Here is a 22,805-nt window from a genome sequence, read left to right as displayed (position 1 = left end):
TCACAAACAGCCAAGGAGGTGCTCAGTTCAAGGTGATCCCTGGGGGCGGAAGGTATTTTGCCTCCACTTCTGCTGGCTCCTGGCTGGCTCTGGGAGCTGGTGTGCTCGGGGCTGGCTGAGGGGAAGGAAACTGACGCACCTGTTACCTGGCTTTTCCTGGTCCAGAAGTTTGAGTACAGACTTGCCGTCTATGTCAGGAGGCGCATCGAGCCCCGCGATGTCCAAGATGGTAGGGGCCAGGTCAATGTTTAGAACGATCTGTGGGACTCTGTAAAGGGACAAGATGGTCATGGCTGGGACCCAGCACCAGTGGAGGGCCTCACTAGGGCTTTTTTTCCCCCATCTCAGTACTCCCTGGCCTTCACTGCTTCACAGCCTCTCATCTGGTTGCCTAGGAATGGTGGGAGGTGCCTGAGTGCTCAGCCACTGGGACCAAGAGAAAGACTGACTGTCACAGGGGTCAGGTTGGAGACAGGCTTGTCCCCCTGAGCTCTGGCCACACCTCAGACAAACTGTGGCCTGATGTCTGGCTTTTGTAGGCTATGTATTTTTTTCTGAAACCTGAGAGTCCATCACTTCTCTGTTGAACTAGGGCTTTGGAATCAATCTTCTGAAAAAGGACACAAGGTTTTTATACTTGAATTCAATGCATGCTGCCTAACCTTTCAAACATAAAGCCTTCCAACTCTAGATCCCACGCTTCCCCAGGAGTTTCCAGTGGTCTGGAGAGAGACAAGGCATGTGTGCACATGACCCCTGTGCACGTGTCGTCCAGTCGTGTCCAATTCTTTGTGACCCTGTGGACTGTAGCTCACCGGGCTCCTTTGTCCATGGGATTTTTCTCAGGCAAGAATACTGGAGTGGGTTGCCATTTCCTCTTCCAGGGGACCTTACTGAACCATGGATCGAACCTGCGTTTCCTGTGTCTCCTGCACTGCAGATGGATTCTGCACCTGCTGAGCCATCCGGGAAGCCCAGGAAAGACATAATAACATTCCCCAAAGAGGCCCTTCTTATTGCCATCACTTCCTCCCCAGCATGCACTGGAATGCAGCAGCAGACAAGCCACGTAGATGAGACTCAGATTATCTGGCATCTGGGCCCCACTGTTGTCACATCCAGGATGGGGAAACTCTGAGAGAGGCGTGAGTATCCTGTCTGTGCAGCTTCTTCATTGTGAAATCAGGCATCCACACTGGATGCTCTTGAAGGGTCATCCCAGGTTTTGAATTCTACTTGCACTCTTTTCTTTCACTCTTTCCGTAACTGTTTCATGTAAAGGACTTCATTTTACACTACACATTCTGATGTGCTTGGCAGGGCATACAAAACCCATTTATGATGGGAATACTGACATGCAAAGGGATGCAGTGACTTAAGATGGCAGAAATGGAATTTCAGTCCTTCAGGCTTCTTTTCTTAAAATTCATTTAAAGTTCATTTAAATACATTTTAATTAAATAAAATGTATCTAAAATTATTTAAACTTTAAAGTTCTTAACATTTAATTTTCTTTAAAAATTCTTCAGTAATTTAAAAAAAAGCAATCAAGAGGATGGCACTGGTTATCATTTTAAAAAAAGATTCAAAGAAGGTAAGGATGACATACCTAAAATCACACTCTATGTCTGTGTTCACAGTCTCATGGATTCTGGTCGGTTTGAGAGAGTTAATCATTAATACAGTTATTTTTCCTTTCTCTTGAAAGAGTAGACATTAGCTAATTTAGCATGTGGCAGGGCTAGGGGAGGGGTGGGGCAGGCGGGAGGTTTTATCTTCTAAATTATGAACCTACACTCACCCTTTTTTGTTTGGACTAAAGGAAACCAGACCCTGAGATTGGTAATTGAATTATCTCAGACGTACACCAGCTATGACAGTTGAATGTTGGAAACAGAGAAATACGTACATGGATCCTGGTTCTACACTTGGCCCACGAATAAAGAAAGGCACACGGATATCAAAGTCATATGGCATGGATTTCCCCTTGACCAGTCCAAACTGCCCGATATGGTAACCGTGGTCGGCGGTATAGATGATGTAAGTGTTCTCCAGCTCACCCGTTTCCACAAGCATATTATATAGCTGAAACACAGCACAGACCTCAGTCAGAAACAATTGTGATGGCGTAAGATGGCAATAGTGCCGCCATGATCCCCCTCAAATCTTTTTTCCATTATTTTTAGAAGGTAAGAGTTGCTTTAATAGGGCTGACAAACATGTATGTTTATACACATTTTTCAAGTTGCTTGCAATCCTGGAGGGAAAAAGTCCAGTAATACAGTTGATTCTTATATAATACATAACTTTTCTTAATATGGCTTATTTTTGCCTATTTGGAAAAAAACACCACAAAACAACCTCTACCATCAAACTTTAAGGTTTTACTTTGAAAAATCCATTTTAAAGCAAATTTGACTATCATCCCTCATATTTAGTTATCAAAGATTAAAAACAGGCTACCTCTGAGCCTGATTCAGTTACATCCAGCCTTTAGGAACGTCTTGTTTGGTTTATGTTATGTTTTAAAATTCAGGAAATTTCAAATAGAATTTTTGTATTTCTGGCTTCTTTTAAAAGTCAGAAGACTTAATACTGGATCCATATTTTCACATGACCAAAATTAGTTGAAGCTGAGTAGTTGTTCCTTGCTTTAGATGAGGGAGTTTAGATTTGACTTCACCATGATCCTCACCATGCCCCATCACCTTATACTCGATCTGCTTTAGCTGTCTACACTATTTGCTTAATCCCTGAAGGTATTTGTGGTGATAACCCTTGATTTATGATGTCATGATTTGTATAATATCTCCTTTTTGCTACTGGCTCCACAAGAACCAAGCCTAGAAAGAGAACAAGATGAGGGGGGGATGATGAGTTCACAGAATACCCAGCCCCCACACTCTCTCAGAATGAAAAACAACTACTACAAAAGCAGGGTTAGCAAGAATGCATCTACACAAGGGGAGCTGGACCAAAACCCATCCCTGGGGCAGGCTCATGGGCTTACCCTTTCCACAGAATCATCCACTGACATCAAAGTCTGAAGCCGTTTGCGATGAAGAACGTTTGTGAATTCCATGTGGATGGGCAGCATGGGTCCTGTGTACTGCATAATCCAGTGTTTGTCCATATTGGGTGCATAGTTATAACTAGGAGTTCTGCAAATATCCAGAAAGGAGTCTTACTACATATGCTTTTTATTCATTTGGAGAAATATTTCATGTTAAACATTGTGAAATAATATTTCATGTTAAACATTGTGAAATAACCATTTAGGAAAGACTTCAGACACAGCTAAATACTTTTTCTCTCTGGTATATCTCTGTGTTTGTAAAGTGATTTCAAGTCTGCACCACCCCAGACCACATGAGTTCTCTGAAGGTGTATGGGTTCAAACTTATAAAACCAAGACTGGCAGTGAAAATCTAATTAGTGCAAGTTCATTTAGGTTCATTGAATAAAATGTGTAAAAATACCTCGAGATGATTGTGGTCAGGTTACAAATTTACAGATAAAATTCAGTAATGTTGAAGGGAATGTTCCCATGGTGATGTTAACTCATAAAATTTTACTGCTAATTAGGCTATTAAATATAGTCACTAATATGTTACATGCAATGATGAAGAATCATAATTTCAACACATTTTATCTCTAGAATTTACTAGGGTATTATATTGATTACTTACATATCCCACATATAGGTATCATCAATTTATTGGATTTGCTGGAATTACAAGCAAGTCTACTACAATATACATGTTTATCAGTAAAGCTGTTCATTATAGACAAATCAATATAGGTGCAGGCATAATTTTTGCTAACTATAGGGAAGTGAGTCCTATTGTTCTAAGACAGGTGGTTCGAGCCTATATTTAATCTATAGAGATCTGAGTGGTGCCCATACTTCCCTTTGGGGACCCATAAAGTACATCACTTTCTCTTTGAAGTCTTCCCCAACTCCCTGGATCATAAGATGCTGCCACTTCACACTCCCAAAGAACATATCTATGCCAGAATATATCTATGCTTTTCACACCGAGAATTATTTTTCATTTGACCTCTCCATCAGAGTATATTATGTGTTTGAACTTTCTCCTTAGCTGATAAGCCTACGAAAGTCAGTCACTCAGTCATATCTGACTCTTTGAGATGCTATGGACTGTAGCCTACCAGACTCTTCTGTCCACGGAATTCTCCAGGCAAAAATACTGGAGTGGGTTGCCATTTCCTTTTCCAGGGGATCTTCCCAATTCAGGGATTGAACCTGGGTCTCCTGCGTTGCAAACAGATTCTTTACTGTCTGAGCCACCAGAGAAGCCTATAAACATTGTTTAATAGTGAAAACTCGGTATTTACCATGGGTCAGGGACTGTGTTAAGTGTTTTGTTCACATCTACTCATTTAATTAGCTCAGCTCTTCTGGGAAATAGGCTTATCATTCCCATTTCACAGGTGAGAAAACTGAGGCTTAGCAAAGCTAACTTTCTCAGGTTAACAAAAGTAGCAGGGAATCGAACCAGGACTTGGTTCCAAAGCTCATTTGCTTTAACAAAATGAAGGGAAAGTAAAATGACAGGGGCTTCCTGCATCTAAAGTTGCTCTTTGTGTGAACCACAACTGTGCAAACAGCCAGTCTCTCAGAACAAGAGATAGTCTAGGCTGATAGAGGAATCTGATTACTGCTCTCTGTTCTGGGGAGACACCTATCAGTGAAAGACGGTGGATAATGATGACTGCAGGAGATCCTGTGACATTGTTTACATCACAAAACTAGAGAAACAGTCAATCACTGTGAGCTGGTGAGTTCAGAAGCCTCGACCATGTTCCACTTGTTCCATCAGGGAGCTAATTTCCTATCGAGGAATCTTGGAGTTCCTGAGCTGCGTGACTGCACAGAAGAACATGGGCTCTGTATATGCCACCTGTTACTATACATTTTCTCCCACCAGTGGATTTGCAGCGCTTCTCTTTTAGTAGTTGAAAATGCTGTTTTGGTCTTCCTGTGCAGAAAGTTACCCTAATGATCTGTATGGATGCTGGCTGATTAATGAATGCCAATTTAACACTGAACACAGGAGAAACTGTCCCTAAAAGTGTACAAGTTATGCTGAGAGGTGTCAGTCAACTTCCTTTTAAAGAGACATATTTGTAGGGTAGGTAAATGTAGTTCAATTTGCTCACCTGCAAATGGGGATAAGAGCTTCTCATAAAAATCTGTTTTGAGGAACAACAAATCTGACTAGGGACTTCCCTGGTGGTCTAGTGGTTAAGACTTGGTGCTTCCGACACAGTGGGAGTGGGTTCGATCCCTGGTGGGGGAACTAAGATCCTACATGCTGCGTGGTGCAGAGAAAAAAAAATACTCAGCCTCTCACCCTCTAAAACCTCTAAACCTGTCTGTCTATCTATCTATCATCTATCTTTTTAAAGTGCCCAGAACAAAGAAGTACCTGAGTTTCCTACATGAGCCAATAAACAAATGTATTCTATATAATGATCTGGGTGGGAAAAAAATCCGTGACATTAAATAAACAAATTTTTAGATATCACTTGCCATTCTTTATCAGAGAAACTGTCAGCATGAACTTTCCTCTGCTTACCAAGCAGACAACTCATGAACCGAATGGTCCCATTTTTGGTCTGAAAGGTCTTCGTATCTCGGATTGCACCACAGACCAAATGAGCCCTTGTATTTCAGAAGCCTGGGCAGTAGGAAAGGACTTAAGCCAGGGTTTCTTATTCTTAACGCAGCGTGTAACCTTACAAACAAGATTAGAGGAAGAGAGTGAAGAGGAGGAGGAGAGAAGGGGGAGCTTCTAAATCCCAGAGGAAAGAGATTTTCACCGTTGGGGGGAGTTTGAGTTCAGAGAAATAGAGCAAGCTGGTCACGAAAGGTCCTTCACCACTTACTGATACGTGCTCTGAAAAAGAATATGGCTATAAAAGATTACACGGGCTTTCTTCATAATACCTCACCAGCCTCCTCTTACTGCCTTTGATGTTGGTGTGCCTTAATTTAAAAATAAATCTAGTTGACTTTTTTTTTTAAACCACAAAACCTCAAACACAAATAAAAATTACAATAGGGAGCTGAGAAGCAGGCTCATAGTGGGTAAATCGTATCTTCCACCGGTTACCTTCCAGTGCTTGGCACGGCTCCATCCACCTCGCCCTGAGGAACAGGGAAGCTCACAGCAAATTACAAGCCTCAAATTGGACTCCCAGATTTACAGAATGACATATGTTCAGTCTGGCTTTTATTAAAAGGGAGAGTTTGGGTCTATTGTCAAAATTGTCCGTCCCCCATCCCATTTTTTTCCTTTTCTCTTAATTTCTGAATGTGGGAGATGACCACTCCCCCTCCAGCTCTGGGGACAAGATCCCAGGTGGGGTCTCAGCAGGAGGCGGGGGATAACCATTTGCCTTTTAGGGGAAGACAGGCTGCCACTGCTTCCCACAGGATAGCAGCTGTTCAAGGGGCCTTGCAGGTGGAAGGTCAGGGGTTGCTGGAATTGACAGTTGTTGAAAATTGATCTTTTGCCAAAGACCTGTGGGTGCCTCCCGCTGGTGTCTGCCAAATTCCTGGAAGGTGCATTCTTCTGTCCCTCTGCCCCGTGATAATGAAGGCTTGCTGCCCTAACTAAGCATCAGCTTACAGTGATTCAGACGGAGCTGGGAGCTGTTGGCTGAAAACGGGAGACACAGAGAAGCAGGTGACAGTTTTAGGGAACGCTGGAAAACCACATATCCAATTGTACCAGAATATTCTGGAATCAGACCTGAATTCTCAGCCCAGGACTGTTGCTTACTAGTGTGTGATCTGGAGCAACTTTTTTTTTTCTCTTTAAGTCTGTGTTCCCACATATCTCTAATGGGAGCAAGCACTTCAAAGAGTTCTTGTGAGGCTTCACAGAGGATTCAGAAGACAAAACCTGGGGCCACTCATACCCATACTTATAGGAAGCTGGAAGAGAGCTTATCATGTCACAGCTCACTGATGGCTGAGGCAGCCCAGAGAGGGCAGGGCCTCTTACTGTAGTTCGTTGTTCAGTTGCTAAGTAACATCCGACTATTTGTGATCCCATGGACTGCAGCACTTTAGGCTTCCCTGTCCTTCAATATTTCCTGGAGTTTGCTCAAACTTATGTCCATTGAGTCGATAATGCCATCCAACCATGTTATCCTCTGTTGCCCCCTTCTCCGCCTGCCTTCAATCTTTCCCAACCTCAGGGTCTTTTCCAATGAGATGGCTTTTCACATCAGGTGGACAAAGTATTGGAGCTTCAGCTTTAGCATTAGTCCTTCCAATGAACATTCAGGGTTAATTTCCTTTAAGAGTGACTAGTTTGATCTCTTTGCTGTCCAAGGGACTCTCAAGAGTCTTCACCAGCACCACAATTCAGAAGCAACAATTTTTCAGCACTCAACCTTCTTTATGGTCCAACTCTCACATCCATACATGACTACTGGAAAAACCACAGCTTTGACTAGATGGACCTTTGTCAGCAATGTGATGTCTCTTCTTAATACGCTGTCTAGGTTTGTTATAGCTTTCTTTCCAAGGAGCATGTGTTTTTTAATTTCATGGCTGCAGTCACCATCCACAGTGATTTTGAAGCCCAAGAAAATAAAATACTCCCATTTTACAATTGAGACAGTAAAGCATATGGAGGTGGCTCAGAAAGAACAGGTTGGGAACCCTGCTCCTTTCATGATGTCACACTGAACTGCCCTCTCCAACAAGCATCTCAAACTCCCATAGTTAAAAAGAAAAGTGATCCACACATTTCTTCTATCAAAAGTCAGTCCTGGGACTTCCCTGGTGGTCCAGTGGTTAAGAATCCACTTTGCAATGCAGGGGATGACTCAGGTTTGATCCCTGGTAGGGGAACTAAGATCGCACATGCTGCTGAGCAACTAAGCCCACGTGCCACAACTGGAGAGTCCATGCACCGCACAAAGATACCATGTGCCGCAACTAAGACCTGATAGAGCCACAGAAATAAATATTTAAAAAGTAAGTCCTAAAGTTCTTAGCTTTTATCCTGCTTATCCTGATTTAAAATATTAGCTGCTTCTGTTTCCCATTCAGATGCCTCCCACCAGCTGCTGTGTTCCTACGTTTGCTGCAAATACAGAATCAAGTCTGACCCTCCACAGCACCCTGGAGACATATTCGAAAAGGTAGAGAACGCTGACTCTTTGCTTGAAAATGGAGAGGACAAAGGATCAGATTGTCATAAAAAAGAAAAACAAACCTCAAAAATTCATGTCAGAGTGTCAGCCATGTGTTTCTGGTCTGGTGAGGCTCTCTGTGTCTGTTCAGATACATATTTGGCCCAGAACTGTGCTCTCCAGACCGTATACTCTTAGGAAGGCACCTGTAACTCTCAACAGATGATTCCAATACTTATAAAAGGTGACCTGTCCCCAGCAAGGCTTCTCTGCACATTGCTTTTCTCTAGTCATCATTTGTTCAGTGTTACTGGTCAGCGCGGGCTTCCCTGGTGGCTCAGTGGTAAAGAATGTGCCTGCCAATGCAGGAGACATGGGTTGATCCCTGGTCTGGGAAGATCCCCTGGAGTAGGAAATGGCAACCCACTCAAGCATTCTTACTTGAAAAACCCCATGAACAGAGGAGCCTGGTGGGCTACAGTCCATGAGGTTGCAAAGAGTCGGAGGTGACTGAGCAACTGAACAATAATTCAGTTGCTCTGCACAGTAGCTCACGGATGGATCCCTCAGACCACTGCACTTGCATGTTCAACTTTTGCTGTCAATATCAGATTCTCCCCAGGCTTTGCTTTTCTTGCTAACATTGCTTATTGACATAACAAGGATAAGATTTCTCAAATCAATCATGTCCCCCTTCTTTTTGATGGGTGGACATTTTAGAAGAATAATTCTTAGTAGCACAGAAATAGTTTCAAGAAATGCATGTGTTGCATATTAAACCCATTCTCGGGGAAACACAAAGAACTTAGCAGTTCATTTGGTACCACTGGTGGTCTCTGCTGTCACCCCAAAGAAAATACATTTTGAGTATTTTATATTTGAACGTGTGTTTTCTTCATTTGCTATTAGTCTCATGGTGGTGGTGGTTTAGTTGCTAAGTCGTGTCTGACTGTTGGAATCCCATGGATTGTAGCCTGCCAGGCTCCTCTGTCCCTGGGACTTCCCAGGCAAGAATACTGGAGTGGATTGCCATTTCCTTTTCAAGGGGTCTTCCTGACCCAGAGATCAAATCCACATCTCCTCCACTGCAAGCGGTCTTCTGCACTGCAGGGAAATTCTTTACCACTGAGCCACCAGGGAAGCCACCCGTTTAGTATCATACAACAACAAAAATCCTAACACTTAATACCCTTACTGGTAGCAGCATCATCACTCACTGAGAAACAGGTCTCAATTTCCAGAATAAGCTGGTTGTACAGATTCAAGAAGTACACACTCAAACTATTAAAAGATTTTTACTATCATTAGGTACCCTTTAAGTCATAAAACCAATTGTTCAACTACTTTCATACTATTTTTAAGGGGGTTTTAATGTCAGCTAGTTGGAAGGGTTAACATGTTGCTGCATTTGCTAAACAAAAATGTATTATATGACTAAAGCAGCAGGAGCCATGCCCAGCAGGCAACGGGAGGTAGAGATGGATGGTTATGTCCTGTCTTTGGGAAAGAGATGCCTTGCATAGCAGCAGGGTGTCATTCGTGTGGTGTTGAGTGTAGATATTCTGAAGTTGTGTGACTGGACATCAAGGATCTGAGTAAACAGCCAGTGCAACAAGATATGTAGTAAATGACAGAGAGAAGAATACAGAGGTAATATGGAAAGTGTGTGTGTGTGAAGGTCACTCAGTCGTGTCTGACTCTTTGCAACCCCATGGACTATACAGTCCATGGAATTCTCTAGGCCAGAATACTGGAGTGGGTAGCCTTTCCCTTCTCCAGGGGATCTTCCCAACCCAGGGATCAAACCCAGGTCTTCTGCACTACAGGCGGATTTTTACCAGCTGAGCCACAAAGGGAGCAATTAATACTGCTCAAGTCAGAAATGTTTATGGAGGATTCAAAATTCTCTCCTCTTTGAAAGCATATCCTTTTATGTATTTGTGGAAGAAATGAAGAGAGAATGTGCAAATTCTTTTTAAGGCAAGACATTTCTTTCCAACTTGAATTAGTTTATTTGGCTGCATGACTCAGCATGTGGGATCTTAGGTCCCTGACCAGGGATCAAACCTGCACCTCCTGATGTGGAAGCATGGGGTCTTAACCATTGGATTGCCAGAGAAGTCCTTTCTTTTCAACTTTAGATAATAAAGGTGTTTCAGAAATGTTCTGAGGCTTCCTTAGGGTAGTTGTCCCTTTGACATGCTGTGTCCATCCCAAACTCCATGATCAGAACAATTTCTGCAAGTTAGTTGATGTGGATTGTCCTACCTAAATTTTGATTTCACATGAATCTGTGTGTGTGTGTGTGTGTGTGTGTGTGTGTGTGTGTGTGTGTATGTACAGAGTCAAATGCATTTCCAGGGACAGAAAGAAAGAGCTGTTGAACTGGAACAAAATTTTTCTTTAAGTTCATGGAGGCATGCTGCTGCTGCTGCTGCTGCTGCTGCTGTGTTGCTTCAGTCGTGTCTGACTCTATGTGACCCTATAGACGGCAGCCCACCAGGCTCTCCCCTCGCTGGGATTCCCCAGGCAAGAACACTGGAGTGGGTTGCCATTTCCTTCTCGAATGCATGAAAGTGAAAAGTGAAAAGTGAAAGTGAAGTTGTTCAGTCGTGTCCGACTCTTTGCAGCCCCATCGACTGCAGCCCACCAGGCTCCTCCGCTCATGGGATTTTCCAGGCAAGAGGACTAGAGTAGGTTGCCATTGCCTTCTCTGTCATGGAGGCATAGTTGGTGGAAAAATGTCAAGGGATCCTCAGCATCTCACAGAATCATCAAGAAGGCAAATGTAATCTCTTTTCTCATCAGCTTTTGTCCACAGGTGAGTATTATCACATCACTGAAGCCAGGAAAGAGAAATGCCAGGAGGATGAGGCTTTAGCATTATTATGAGGATATGGGGGAGAGAATTTACTGGAATGTGCAGTAGAGTCTTAGTCATAGTGAAGGGCTTTGTGATAAGAATGATTATATGTATTATTATGATGGAGACTCCTTCAGATCTCTCAGAGGCCAGGAGTAACTGAGCCACTGTCTGATTAAACAGGGTCCCCCATTCCATGCGGTCGGTAATCCATTCTCTTTCTTGGTTGGCATAACCTCTAGCCTCAATATTGAATTGGCTTCCTTTCTTTGTTGGCGATGGCAAACACCATGGAAACCTGATACATTCGCTCCAGGCAGTGGGGGTCAGATAGCTCTAACCCAAGGCGGATGAAAGACATCTGGATAATGCTTGACCACCAAGGAAGGCAACCTCAAGGAAAGTGCTCACATGGCTTGCATCCCCCTCCCCTACCCCCGACAGGGCAGAACCTACAGCTTCTTGCTCTGTTTTCACAGGGCCTGCCAAATATCTCTGCAAAGCACTTAACTTCTTGCATCCCTTTGCTTGAATGCCTTGCTCATGTTCTCGCTAAGGAGCCCAGCCATTCAGGAGCTCCGAGCGCCACAATGGAAAGTTTGTCTTCAATTTGTCTCACTGCTTTTGTGTGCAGCCTGAACTGTGAACCCGGGCAGTCACTCACAGCCTCAATAGAGATGCACATGGACTCTCTCCAGTCCTTTCCTCCTGTGGCAGCTTGGGAGACCTTGATGACAAAGATGCCCAGAATTCAATGCTTTCAAGGTCTGTGGGAGACACAGCGGATCTCCTCATTCTAGGGGCTCCAAAGCCCTGGGCTTAGCAGCAAACAGAAGCTGAACCACTCAACTCACCGTGTGAGTTTTCATTTTCTATGGCTAAGGGTGTTCTTCAAACTGCCAACAGCATGGTTTGCACCTGGCAAAGATAACACAGCCCAGGCCAGTGTTTCTCCTGTCTGTTTTTAGAATAGGCAGGGTGAGAGCCTCATCAATGCAGGTCTTAGCTTGTCAACAGACTTGTCAGGTCACAACGGACAAGAACCAGCTTGTTCTTTCCCTAGCTGCTTCCCCTTGAATGTTAAGTTGAAACCAAACAAAACAGCACCTTTTTGTAGGTCAAGAAAGATCAAATCCAGAAAAAACAGGTGCTTTTTTTTTTTTTTAATGGTTCATCTCAATAGGAAGGATCACGGAGAATTGGTACCTATGAAGTGGCTTCTGTGTTCCAGGTCCAAGGTGGGGTCTCGTTTAATTGTCATTCACGACATCATGCCAAGTTGCGGGTTATTACTCCCATTTTACTGATGAGACAATGGAGGTTCTGAGAGGTGAAAGGTACTGCCTAAAGGTCAGCAAGGACCACTGAGATAGGAACCAGTGCTTATTTGCCTCCAAGGCCTGAGAGCTTTTCACTCTGCCAATGTGTGGATTCAGCTTTATAGAATCACTAGTAAGGCTCACAGGGCTTCCCAGGGTGGTGCTAGTGGTGAAGAATCCACCTGCCAATGCAGGAGGCGCAAGAGACGCAGGTTTGATCCCTGGGTCGGGAAGATATCCTGGAGTAGGAACAGGAGACCCACTCCTGTATTCTTGCAGGAAAAATTCCATGGACAGAGGAGCCTGGTGGGGTACAGTCCATGGGGCTGCAAAGAGTCGGACACGACTGAGCCCTGAGCGCAGTAAGGCACACAGGTGGTTCATCTGAACTAAAAAGGAATAGCGAAAACTTTGCATATAAAAATGGTCAAGTCACATATGATGTCTACCTTGACTAAACAGTCTCCAGGGACTGTGTTTACAGCTACGTACAAATTCACTCAAGTTCTCAATACCCTGCAGGTTTCTCTCTCTAGCTTTATCCTTGCTTCCTTGGTCACGTCTTAGACAGCCTCATGGCGACCACTTTTCCTGAAATCATCTATCCAATCTCTATCAGCTGCAGACACGTTGCCCATCCTCTGCAGTCCACTTTGCCTGCCTCCTTGGCCCTAAAGTTCTCCTGATTCTTCTGAAAGATGTGTATGCTTCCTCTTCCAAACTTTCACAGACCCTGGGCTCCCTGCTCTAGCGCTTGCTTCTGAGCCTGCTGCTGACAAGGCTCTTTGATAAGGCTCTTTGTCTGTCTTCCTCCTTGAGCAAGAGCCCAGAACAAACTTATTCTGTAAAGAGTCATACAGTAAATAGTTTAGGCACTGCAGGCTGAATGGCATCTGCCACAGCTACCAACTCCACTGTTGTATTGCAAAAACAGGCACAGATAATACCTAAATGAATGAGCATGGCTGTGTTTCAATAAAACTTTATTTATAAAAATTGGTAGCAAGTCAGAAATGGCCCCCATGTGCTGATCTCTGTCCTAGTTCATTGGTTCTAGAATGAGCAATTGTGTCTCTTTTTTAAAAAATGAAGATTATTTTATGTTTATTTGACTGCACTAGGAAGTCTTCGTTGTTACATGCAGGATCTAGTTCCCCGACCAGGGATTGAACCTAGGCCCCCTGCACTGGGCGGGTGGAGTGTTAGCCACTGGACCACCAGGGAAGTCCCAGCAATTGTGTCTTCCTTGCGCCTATATCCCTGTTGTGCTGTACAGTGTCACAGGTGGCACTCATAAATATTTGTGGAATGAAACAGAATTTAATCAGAGATGCTTTCTCTCTTTTTTTTTAAAAGCTATTGTTGAAGCCCCAAGAACTCTGCAGATTTCTCTCATCCTGCACTGCTGTCTGTGCACACTGCTGAGCTGTCAGAACCTTTTGACCTGTGGCTGATTTTCCTGTAGGCTCAGGACCTTGCCCTGAAGCTTCAAAGGCAAGCTGACTTCTAAGGAGCCATAAAACACATTTTGTCAACTTCTTGTCCTCAAACTCCCGGGAAAACAGCAGTGAGGTGATTTGTGGAAAATCACCTTAGGCTGGGATTCTGCTAATGCAACAAAGAAAGCAAATTCTGACTCAAAGAAAAGGAAAAGGTGAGTCCCAGGGCATGGAAGAAATCTGCAAAGACCTATTTCTTTTACTGAACCAGCAGGTTACTGAATCTGCAAGTGATGGCTAATGAAGAGTCACTAGTCCCTGGTGGGCTTCAATCATGAATTTAGCTGCATAATTATACATAGGGTAGAGGGTCTTGAATATTCATCCACAGGGTTGATTCCAAAACACAATGGATCATCCAGACCCTATGCCTCAGTTGCGGGGCAGCTTTCTTTGTTGACAATATCTTATGCACCAAAACACTTCCATCCTCCAAGTTCCTGGGCATGCTCAGTAGGACACTCACCTGGCTTCATTTATGTATTGTTAGTTCCCATCTTTTCTTCTTTCTAAGTCACTTGATATGATAGAGGGGATCTAAGTACCACTGACGAGGAGCCATAAGTTTACTAGTTATAATAAGATAAAAAAATATGAATAAAAAGTTTTCCAGGGATATATTATGCCAGCAACTAGAATGCCTTCAGTAGTTACTTATCTCTTTTCATAAGGAAGTACATTTAATCTTTATTTTTTTCTCCATCTGGGATCATAGCTTTAAGATCAGCATGGCTGAAGAGGGATAATACCTGAGCACAAATAGATTAAGAATGAATTCTGGAGGTTTAGTGATGAAGGAAACGTATCACTTCGTTGTTTCCTACTCTTCTCACGGTTAAACTTTCAGCCCATTGCTCTGCATGGAGGACTGCATACCATTGCAATGGATAAGAAGGAAGGGTGAGGAGAGAGTGGAAGGACAAAATCACATTCTTCGCTGCCTAAGTATCCAGACTTACTACACTCGTCTCGTGAGAATGGTCTGCTTAATACAGCTCTCTGCTCTCTGTCTCATCGCCATAAGCCATCAGCCTCTCCTCTGGGCCTCCCAAGCCCCTCCCCAAGGCTCCTGTCTCTCAAAAAGAAACATCAGGTTATTTTAAAGCCGTGACCTGAGACGGCCTCTCGGGCAAGCCCTCTGCAGCTGCCTCTGCAGCAATTCTAATCAGACATCTGCGGCAAAGCTGCGACAGCCCGAGTCCAGGAAATTCACCCAGGTCTCTATAACTGGACTAGGGGGTCACCACCACTCTGCTGCTATAAGAAACATACCGTTTGATCATTATTATTATTAGATCACATTGATGAATATTATTTGAGACAACTGAAGGAAGCCCTTAGTCAAAATCACCCCCCAGTCACCCCACGTGCTTCTCTCTCTGTTCATTCTGTTGTTCTTGTTGTTGTTCAGTTACTTACGATGCTGGAGATGTGATTCGTAATCAAACCACCTCAGCAAGCCCCTGAGTTCAGGGCCTGCCTAATCTGTGGTCTCGGGGCAGAAGCCCCATTCCTGCCTTGTGGAAATGCCACGTGGAAAGATATGGGGTGCAGGGGAGGAGATGGGTGGGGAGCAAAGGAGAGGCTAGAGATCAGCAGGTCTCAGAGTTGAGGTTGTTACTCACATGTGTTGGGAAGCATTGGGGTACAGTTCTGAAAACTGTGGGGCCGAGTCCTCGGGGCCGTGGGGCGCCGCGTGGCTGATCACCATCATAATGGGCCTATGGGGATACATTCTCTTAGACATTTTGAAGTAATTAATGCTCTCGTTAGTGATTAAGTCTGTGAAGTAGTCCTGAAACATACATTTGACACAAAACAAAAATTACAAAAGGTGACATTCATCAGATCACATTTGAATACTGCTTTCCCTCAGAAGCAACTCACTGAATGAGGAGGTAAGATCTTAAGCACGAAGAGAAACTGTACTTCTCAAGGAGAAAAACATCTTCCAGAAACAGAGATCAGTTGCCAGTTACTTTCTAGGGTTGTTAGCATAGTAACACACACAAACATCTTTTTTAAAGTAATGTACAATTTAAGAATTAGAGGGAAAAAATAAAAAGTCAAGTCCTGTTTGCCCAAGATAATGATCAGATCTGGCAATAAAAATGCTATAGCACATCAAACACCGGATACATATTTCATTCCCAGGTTTTGCTGATGTAATTCGTTGACAAAAAAATTTAATTGCTTCAAGGACAGGAAATACCCACGCCCACTACAAATTCACAGTTGCAGACACACATACAGACACGCACATGCATACACACATACACGCATAAATGCACACACACACAAAAATCTTTTCGTGAAATTAAAAATTCACCTGTTAGAATTACACAATGATTACCAATGAAAGTCATGACCAAAATCTGGATGCACAGGAAAAAGGGGCAATATTCTATAAATTAGTTTATCTGAAACACTCAATATGGGGAGCAGTTGATTTCCTGCAGATTACACTCTGTTAATTGCACAACTAAAATGATCCAGCTGTTGGGATTAGAGCCTGACTTGTTACTAGAACAATTTAATCTATAATCCAAGGGGCTGATGCAAGACTATAAGGGGGAGCGGGGGAAGAGATGGAATGAAAAAGAAAAGATGAAAACTGAAAACACCTGCTTCCTCTAAGTGTGTATCACTGGCCTGGAACTCCAGTATAAAGTTTATTCAGAAAGCTCTCAGGCAATGTGCACTGTCAGAGGCTTTTAGGCATGACTAATCGCATGTAGATTCAAGGACCAGAACAGCTGCAAAGCCATGCCCAAGGGATCAAGCCTATGTCACATGTCCCTCTTAGGACAAGCCCACAGGTTATCACCTCCTTCCATGGAAGTGTCTGTTTCATTCCTTTCCTCTCTTTCTAAAAAAAAGATCTATATTCTTTTCGACACAGTTGTCTTTGTCACTTAATCAGCTGTGATAACGGGCAAGATACGCTGATTTAGTCTTTGGAGGGAATCTTGATTACTTTGCTCTCCTTAGGACAACAGGGAAAGAAAGGTTAATAGCTTGAACAAGGAGCATGACAAGTATCCCCACAGATAAAAAATGGGAGCAGTGACAATTAGTGCACTTTGTAGGGCATTGCTCAAACCTGCCTCCAAGGTTTTTGCCAGCTCTCAACTCTGATGAGTTTGGAAACCTATTAGCAATGTTTGTGAATTCATTTGCATGCATTGTTTTCTGGAGGGTATGAAAGGAGACTTAACACTTTATCTCCCCCGCCAAGTCCCTTGAGCTCAAATCAGGCCAAGCATAAGGATAGCGATGTGCCAAAATTAGATCAAGTCTCCTCTTTCTGATTTCTACCAATGGCTTTTTCACAGAGATCTATGCTAGTTGGAGCAGATTCTCAGCTTCTTTTAGATAAATGAGGAAGAGATGGACATGGTTAGGAGGGAAGAGGGTATTTTAGGCTAATTAGCAGGCTAAATTTAAAGATGTTTCCCCCTCCACTCCTGCGATCTGGAAATCGTTTTAAGTTGGCAATCACAAAAGCTGTGCAGATTTTAAAAAGTCTAATCTGGGATCCATTTGTTAGAGAACTCTGGGACCTGTTCACTTCAGTTTCTATGAACTGATTTGGAAATTCTAGGACTGACTGCCTTACAGACTTTTGTGGACTCTAGCTGCCATGGGTAGGCATCCGTGTCAGTATCAAAGTATGGTAAAAGCAACGAATGTGGTTTCCCAACTTTTTGAGTTTTGCACTTGTCTTTTCTTATTCTTACATCTAAATCTGAAGCCACAGACAGAACATACTCTCACCCTAATGAAAAGCAAAACAGTACAAGATGAACATCTGATTATGTGGACAAGTCTTCTAGAGGGGGGAAAACCAAAAATTATCACAAGACAGGGTGGAGGCATCTATGATTTTTTTGATAATACTTTCATCAAAGGCTGATTGCCTTTCATCCTAATGAGGGGGGAAAAAAAACCCACTATTCAAAGTCAGTGTTCCCTGAGAGCCTTTTTCTTGCCTGGAGTTTAAAATTATCTTAAAATTTCTCATTCTAAAACTGTGAGAACATAGAAAGCCAATCTCGTGGATAGGCCAACATACTGAAAATGACTTTCTCCCATTATGCATGAAGTAAATTGATGCAGTGTAAAAGTGCCTGAAAATTACCTTCGCATAATCAAATCCATGCTTTTCTTTGATGCCATTGCGACAAACAGTGTAATTATAGAAACGAGAATTCTTGATTAATCCAAGCCATTCTCGCCACCCAGGAGGGATGTAGCTGCCATTATATTCATTGAGGTATTTTCCAAAAAAGGCTGCAAGGGGGAAAGAAGGATTATTTTCTCATATGAAATGATCAATCATAACTAAATGCATCAACATGAAATTACGTCTTGGAAAAAAGACAGTGAAACAAAAGTTAACCTAGGTAACAGTGGATGCCAAGGTAACATTCACGTAATACTCTGATTCTTTGGCAAAGTGACCCACATATATTTTCCTTTTGAATAAATAAGAATAGTGCCTAGGTACATGGGTAGTTTATATAAATATAGTATAGTTTAATAAAATCACCATCAGGTTCATGATACTTTGAATGCATGTATTTTTTTGTGATCCTTCCAGGATAAAAGCAGAATGAATCTTTTTGTTAAGTTTATATAATAATCAGAGAAGTAGCCAGAGTGAGATGTGGAGTACTGAAAGTTGTCTTTGGGGTAAGTTTTCCAACATATTGCTTGAAAGTTGTGAATTACAAAAACATTACTGCAAAACTTGTCCTTGTTTTTGCCTATCAGGACAGTACATATTTTCCGTGTCAAAGAACCTTCATAAACTCCGTTTCTATGCGATGTGGTCAGTGCCTTTATGTCACATGTATTTTATGTCACCTTGTTTGCATTGTGTATATTTTACAAATGTGTGCTTATTACTGATAATCAAAAATTCTAGCAGCATGTCGTTACAACCTTGATGACTAATTTTCATAGAATTACAGTAAAACAGAAGAATTGATATATGTGCTACAAAAACACCACTGCTCAACCAGATGCCGTCCATGTCAAACCCACTTTCTGGCTTCATTACAGATGCCTCCACTTACATACATGAAGAAAGTTCTTAGCTGACAGGCTCGGAATGATGAAAACAGATCCTGGAATCCAGGCACTTTATTGGTATTGCTCTTAAAGCACATGTTTCTGAATCTCAAACTTATCCAACATATTTCATTCCTGGGTCTTTATGGAATCTCTATTTAGCTTGATTTTATCTTTGATATATAACCACCAGTAGAATATCTCCATCTGAATGTTTTTCTTGCTCCTAATGCAATCATCCAGAATGGAATGAATAACTTTCCCTTGCACATGTACTTCTTTAGAAGGCCTTTAATTCTCGGAGTGGCATCATCACTCACCAGGCGTGGCTACCCAGCGCTTTCCCTGCCTCACCTACCCCTTCACTCACCTTGCTATGCAGCAGCTGCTGCCTGTAGGCTCTAAGTGGGTCAGAGCTCTGGGACCTCTCACTCTTTCTCTGACTTGACACCCCTCCTGGGGGCCCACAGATTCCTGACCATCTCTCCTATGCATGCTCCAGGGTCTTCCCACTCTCACCATCAGCTTCCTGAAGACCAGCTCAGGTCACACCACCTTCTCGCAATCTTAGATGAAGAATCACAGTGAGTTTAACAGCTTGCCATCCAAGGCCTTCCTTTTGTCTGGACAAAATCCCTCTCTTTCCAACCCCATCTTACACATGTCTGTGATGTGTACCTCTCTGCAGCAACTGTGTTGCCTCTAGGTGTTCTGGTTTCCACCTCTCCACCTTTGCCTGTGCTCTTCTCTTGGTCTCCCTCTCTATGCATCAGGCCAGAACAGATGCCATTTCACTCCCAGTCTTTGCGCTGATTCCACAGGACTTGATCTCTGTGGCTCTGATGTCACATTCTCATCCTTCCTTGTGGAACAGTTATGTTCACGTATAAGCCAAATCTCCCTTATGTTGTTGTTTAGTCGCTAAGTCAAGTCTGAATCTTTTGTGACCCCGTGGATTGTAGCTTACCAGGCTGCTCTGTCCATGGGATTCCCCAGGCAAGAATACTGGAGTGGGGTGCCATTTTCTCCTCCAGGGGATCTTCCTAACCCACACTGCAGGCAGATTATTTACTGCTAAGCCACTGGGGAAGCCAATATCCCTTACACTATAAGGTTTTTTTCAGACAAACACTGCCTTGATCTCATCTGTGTGCACTCTCCTCCCATCCTAGCATGTAGTCTAGGGGCTCCATTAATTTTAGTTTCTTAAACTGGGGTCCATGGACCCCCACATATTCTTGGAACTCTACGAGTTCTGGACTTGTTAAATTTTGTGTTTTCAACTGAGTTATGATTTTTCAAAAAAGCTAACTTGGTCAAAATATTTTCATAGAGTAGAGCCTCAGAGGTGCAAAAGTTGATACTTCTCTTTGGATTTATTTTTTTTGAAGAGTTGACTCAAGTCTGAGGAACACAGCAATGTTTGTTTACTTGCTGAATTAATGTTTATACATTGAATCTGCAAATGACTGAATAAATCAGGTGATCCCTTAGTCAAACATCCACAGCTTGAGAATTCTACCAGGGCCCCTCAGCAGACAGACAGGCATGGAACAAAGTGTCAGAGGCCCTCACGTCAACTGTGACTCAGGATTTCCCTCTGAACTTCCTATGAGCTGTAGGAATTCTAATGAGATGTTCTCATCTTCAGAGACTAACCACCTTCTCACAGTGAACCACAGATGATTTTTCTTTCTGACAAAATGTAACGGGACTAAAGAGTCCCAGGCAGCAGACCAAGGCCACACCCCACCAGCATGACTTCAGAGCGGCATTGTTTCCAGAAGCCTTTCACTTGATAATTAAGAGCCCAGCTCTTTCCCCTGGCCTGCTCCTCATCCTCAGGGGTTTCCACCCCCCCCCCCCCATTTTTCCCTCTTTTTATAAAAGATCATAGTGGTTAGGAATATAAAGCCTGGGGCCAGCCTGCCTGGGTTCAAATCCTGGTTCTGTTACTCTCTAATTACATGTCCAAAGGTGACTTACTTAACCTCTCTCTACTTCCAATTCTCTTGTTGGAAAACCATGAAGAAGATGATGATAATAGTGGAAGGGATATTGTGAGGATGAAAATGAATTAATACATATGTAAAGCACTGAAAACAGTACCTGGCACATAATGAAGGCTTATTAAGTACTGCCACTGCTGGTACTGGGTTGGCCAAAAAGTTTGTTCAGATTTTTCTACATCTTATGAATTTTTGGCCAACCCAACATTATGATATTTGTTTGTTGTTTAGTGACTAAGTCATGTCTGACTCTTTTTGATCCCATGGACTGTAGCTGGCTAGGCTTCTCTGTCCATGGAATTCCCCAGGCAAGAATACTGGAGTGGGTTGCCCTTTCCTCCTCCAGGGGAATCCTCCTAACTCAGGGATGGAACCCAATTCTCCTGCATTGGCAGGCAGATTCTTTACCATTGAGCTACCTGGGTAGCCCTAATATTATGATTACCATCACCATGATCATTAGCTTTTCAACTCTGGGTTCTGATTTAAATAACTTACCCTCCTGAAGTACAAGGAAATTCTGTTCTAGAGTTCTGCCCTGTGCATCTGAAAACATTGCTGGAGAGATTACACAGTTTTCTCCCCTAATCTGATTCATTTTTATAGCAACAAATTCTCTCCCAATTGGCTGACATTTTCTTGCTTAATTAGTTTTTCAGATTTTTTTTCTTGCTACTTTTAGTTTTGTTCTCTGTTTTTTTTCCCCCCTCTCAAGGAAGCCAGGCCAAGTCATTCCTGCCCTTTCCTCATTGTTTTACTTGTTAGGTTATTTAGCACTGTTTTCTACCCATTGCCATGGCTATCGCCCTTTCCCTTAATCCTCCCCTTATAAACAATTCCTTTAAGTCTCTTAATAGTCCCTGTTATTCACTTCAGAACTCCCTCCAGGTTTTCCGTGTCTTTGTGTTAATGGGGTGTAAAAAATGTACTCACTATTCCAAATGTGTCCTCACCCATCACTCTTGGCTCCAAGGGAGATGGGACCTTGTGCATTAGGAGGCAGTACCCAGTGTTGGCAGTGTCAAGTTACTCAGCCTTTAGCGTCACCTTCGAACACTGAGGCTCATTTGTAATTACCCCTGGCTTCTTTCAACAACACTTCCTGGCAGTGCTCTGCAATTGATTATCTGGGATTCTAATTATTTTCCTCCAGATGCACTAAATTTCTTCCTCCATCTCGAAGGTGAACTTCACTTTCTTGCCCATATTGCCATTATATTACATGTCGTTTGAAGTTTTTCAATCCTTTAGCTTTGGCAATTCAACTCAACTACTGTCTGAAAATGTCACTAGCACACCATCTACCCCTCCTCTCTTCTCTGGGCCATTAAACACTTTCCTTCACAGCTGTTTAGAAGGTGGAAGGTGGGGTTGGGTGACAGGGAGAAAGATCAGAAAGACCTGACCATAATGACTGTTGACTTCAGTCAACACTACTTCTGTCCAAAACTACCTGTTACACAACACTTAGAAAAATTTCCTTGAACTATTTGGGGCAAAACCTTTTATTTTTAGATTTGCAATAGTAACTACATATACAAAAGATTTCTGATGCTGTAGAGAAGTCAAATGTTATTTAATATAACAAATAATGTACTAATTGAGCTCTCATTCCTTGCAATGATTAGATTTGGGGTGGCAGGATTTCACTAATAATAACTATAAATTTACATAATTTTGAATCAAGTTAAAATTATGATTTATTCTTATGTCACCTCGTACACATGAGTTTGGTTTCCCCAACTAGACTGGAAGTCTAGCAAAGACAGGAATCTTACTTTATATCTCTTTATGGATCAAAGTCTACTATAGTTTTAAGGGTAATGTGACTCAATTAATAGCATACTATGGTGAACTCTGG

The 22,805-nt window shown here is 42.8% G+C and overlaps 1 protein-coding gene across 6 annotated transcripts in view; it reads right to left on the bottom strand.

The window, feature by feature from the left end:
• Positions 1–22,805, bottom strand: part of SULF1 (sulfatase 1) — a 192,710-nt gene that overhangs the window by 45,577 nt on the left and 124,328 nt on the right. For all 6 annotated transcript variants that reach the window (XM_069600218.1, XM_069600215.1, XM_069600217.1 and 3 more), the window contains exons 6-10: positions 18,001–18,152; positions 15,485–15,654; positions 3,011–3,161; positions 1,910–2,085; positions 140–268 (exon numbers count right to left, since the gene is read on the bottom strand). In XM_069600218.1, the coding sequence (XP_069456319.1) occupies positions 140–268; positions 1,910–2,085; positions 3,011–3,161; positions 15,485–15,654; positions 18,001–18,152 (778 nt within the window). The remainder of the gene's footprint in view (positions 1–139; positions 269–1,909; positions 2,086–3,010; positions 3,162–15,484; positions 15,655–18,000; positions 18,153–22,805) is intronic.

Source organism: Ovis canadensis, chromosome 9, assembly GCF_042477335.2.
Source record: "Ovis canadensis isolate MfBH-ARS-UI-01 breed Bighorn chromosome 9, ARS-UI_OviCan_v2, whole genome shotgun sequence".
NCBI lineage: Eukaryota > Metazoa > Chordata > Mammalia > Artiodactyla > Bovidae > Ovis > Ovis canadensis.
This window is presented reverse-complemented; position numbering and strand designations above follow the sequence as displayed.